The sequence below is a fragment of the Sinocyclocheilus anshuiensis genome, unplaced genomic scaffold (genome assembly GCF_001515605.1).
Source record: "Sinocyclocheilus anshuiensis isolate Anshui unplaced genomic scaffold, SAMN03320099.WGS_v1.1 scaffold20, whole genome shotgun sequence".
Lineage (NCBI taxonomy): Eukaryota > Metazoa > Chordata > Actinopteri > Cypriniformes > Cyprinidae > Sinocyclocheilus > Sinocyclocheilus anshuiensis.
The window spans coordinates 1,077,528-1,079,997 of NW_015558646.1; the positions used below are offsets into that span (position 1 = coordinate 1,077,528).

At 33.5% G+C, this 2,470-nt stretch overlaps 1 protein-coding gene across 1 annotated transcript in view; it reads left to right on the forward strand.

Moving 5' to 3' along the window:
- Positions 1-2,470, forward strand: part of itga6l (integrin, alpha 6, like) — a 13,076-nt gene that overhangs the window by 4,455 nt on the left and 6,151 nt on the right. The window contains exons 6-8 of the mRNA XM_016477094.1: positions 1,627-1,843; positions 1,976-2,181; positions 2,255-2,346. Coding sequence (XP_016332580.1) covers positions 1,627-1,843; positions 1,976-2,181; positions 2,255-2,346 — 515 coding nt within the window. The remainder of the gene's footprint in view (positions 1-1,626; positions 1,844-1,975; positions 2,182-2,254; positions 2,347-2,470) is intronic.

Consider the following 2,470-nt stretch of genomic DNA (forward strand, 5'->3'; position numbering starts at 1 on the left):
GTTGTTTTTCCACGGAATTGGGCTTCTTTTAAACTGTTGCCATGGGTTGATTTTCCCCAGTGGCTTAAAGGTTTAAAATATTGCATAAATTACAAATAATTATAAATAAAAGGTTGAAATGCTTGTACTGAAACATTTTGCATTCTACCTGTAATAAAACTGTGCTAAATGTTTTGGGCCATACTAGTAATCAAAGTCTGCATCAAATCAAGCACTCCGTAAACTGTCTGATCAGTCAGATGTTTGTCTTGAGAAGTGTTCCACACCTTCTGAATTATGTTGAATTGATAATGAGTTATCACAAAGTAAGTCTGTTTAGTTGTGCTATCTTACAATCAATATATAGTAAATGTAAGTTAAAGTGTCGCCAATGTAACCGGTTCAAACTTGGAGTGGCGATGAGGTCTTAAAATGTATGGAAAGAGTCTTAAAAAAGGTCTTAAAAGGTATTAAATTTAACTCCATGATTCCTGTATATACCCTGGTATTGAATGCAGACCTATTCAAAATAATATATTACTGTAAATATAGATGCTTCATCTTGTGTGATGCAGTAGTTAGAAATGCGTTAGAATGCATCAGCAAATATAAAATAATGAGGAATACAAATTGATGTACCATGGAAACACACTGTAACTTTCAGAAGTTCCAAAAAAGGCATTTCTTGAAACTAAGCAGCAAAAATGGACTCATTCTGAACATACTAATGTATGGACCCCAGGGAAAAACTTCTCTTATGTTCATCAAGGCTGTATTTATTTGATCAAAAATGCAGAAAAATGTATAAATATTGAACCAAATAGAATTTCCTATTTTAATATACTTTAAAATATCATTTATTTCCGTGACGCAGCACTGGATTTTCATCAGCCATTACTCCAGTCTTCAGTGTCACACGATCCTTCAGAAGTCATTCTAATATGCTGATTTATTATTATAGTGTTGAAACTGTTGGGCTGCTTAATATTTTTTTGGAACCTTTGATACTTTTTTCTTTGATTCTTTGATGAATAAAAAGTAAAAAAGAACAGCATTTATTCAAAATAGAAATCTTTTCTAACAATATAAGTCTTTACTATCACTTTTTATCCATTTAACACATCCTTGCTAAATAAAACTATTCATTTCTTTAAAAAAAAAGAAAAGAAAAAATTTACTGACCCCAAACTTTTGAATGGTAACGTATAACACAAAATTTCTATTTTGAATAACACTGTTCTTTTTAACTTTTTATTTATCAAAGAATCCTGAAAAAAGTATCACAGGTCCCAAAAAATATTAAGCAGCACAACTGTTTCCAACATTGATTATAAATCAATTTCGATTTCTGAAGGATCATGTGAGTAATGATGCTAAAATTCAGCTTTGTGTCATTAAATTATACTTTTAAAGTAAATTAAAATAGAAAACTGTTATTTTAAATTGCAATAATATTTCACAAAATTAGAGTTTTTTTCTATATTTTTGATTGAAGGAATGCGGCCTTGATGAGCATAAGAAACTTCTTTAAAAAACATTAAAAGCCGTACTGATCCCAAACTTTTGAATGGCAGTGTATGTATGCTATGACACTTTTAAATCTGATATCATCCATTTATCAACCAATTTTCTTTTGTTTTCTGTCAGGCTTTGCTGTCGATACTGGAATGAACCTAATGAAAAAAGGAGAGCTGAATGTTGTGGCCGGGGCTCCGCGATCAAACCACAGCGGGGAGGTTTTGCTGCTGAGACCAGAAGAAAAGGCAGAAACAAGGAACCTGAAAGCTGAATACATCCTTCAAGGCCCAGGTTTGGCCTCCTCCTTTGGCTATGACCTCGCTGTTCTTGACTTAAATGGAGATGGGTGAGTCTTCACTTAACAAGTTACAAAAATGACTAAACAGGATGTGATGATCGTAAAATTTCTTATGAGTAATAAAGGCATTATACCTTTACGACACAGTTGATTAGGGAGTTAATGTCTGCAATGCTTCAGGTGGGATGATCTTGTTGTGGGTGCACCCGAGTTCTCCAAAATAAGCATGGATGAAGATGTAGGAGGAGCTGTGTATGTTTACATCAACCAAGCCAAAGGGCAGCGCTGGAACCAAATCAAACCAGTGTGTCTATATGGGAAAAGGGACTCCATGTTTGGACTAGCAGTGGCTCATATTGGGGATATCAATCAAGATGGATACCAAGGTTGATTTTTTTACTGCAGTCTTGGGCCTCAGCTTTACAGTGCATCTGACAGATGATGCTTTCTGATTAACAGATTTTGCAGTGAGTGCTCCTAATGAGGATACAGGGAGAGGTCGAGTGTACATATATCATGGTTCAGCTGCAGAGTTTCGTCAAAAAACAGAGGTTTGTAAAAGGAGTCACATATGTATAAACTTTATCTTTTTTTTTATTTCTTTCTTTTATTTATTCATTTATTGCATTAGAGTTTGAGTTAAAAAAAATACTTTGAATATTTTTATAAGTAATA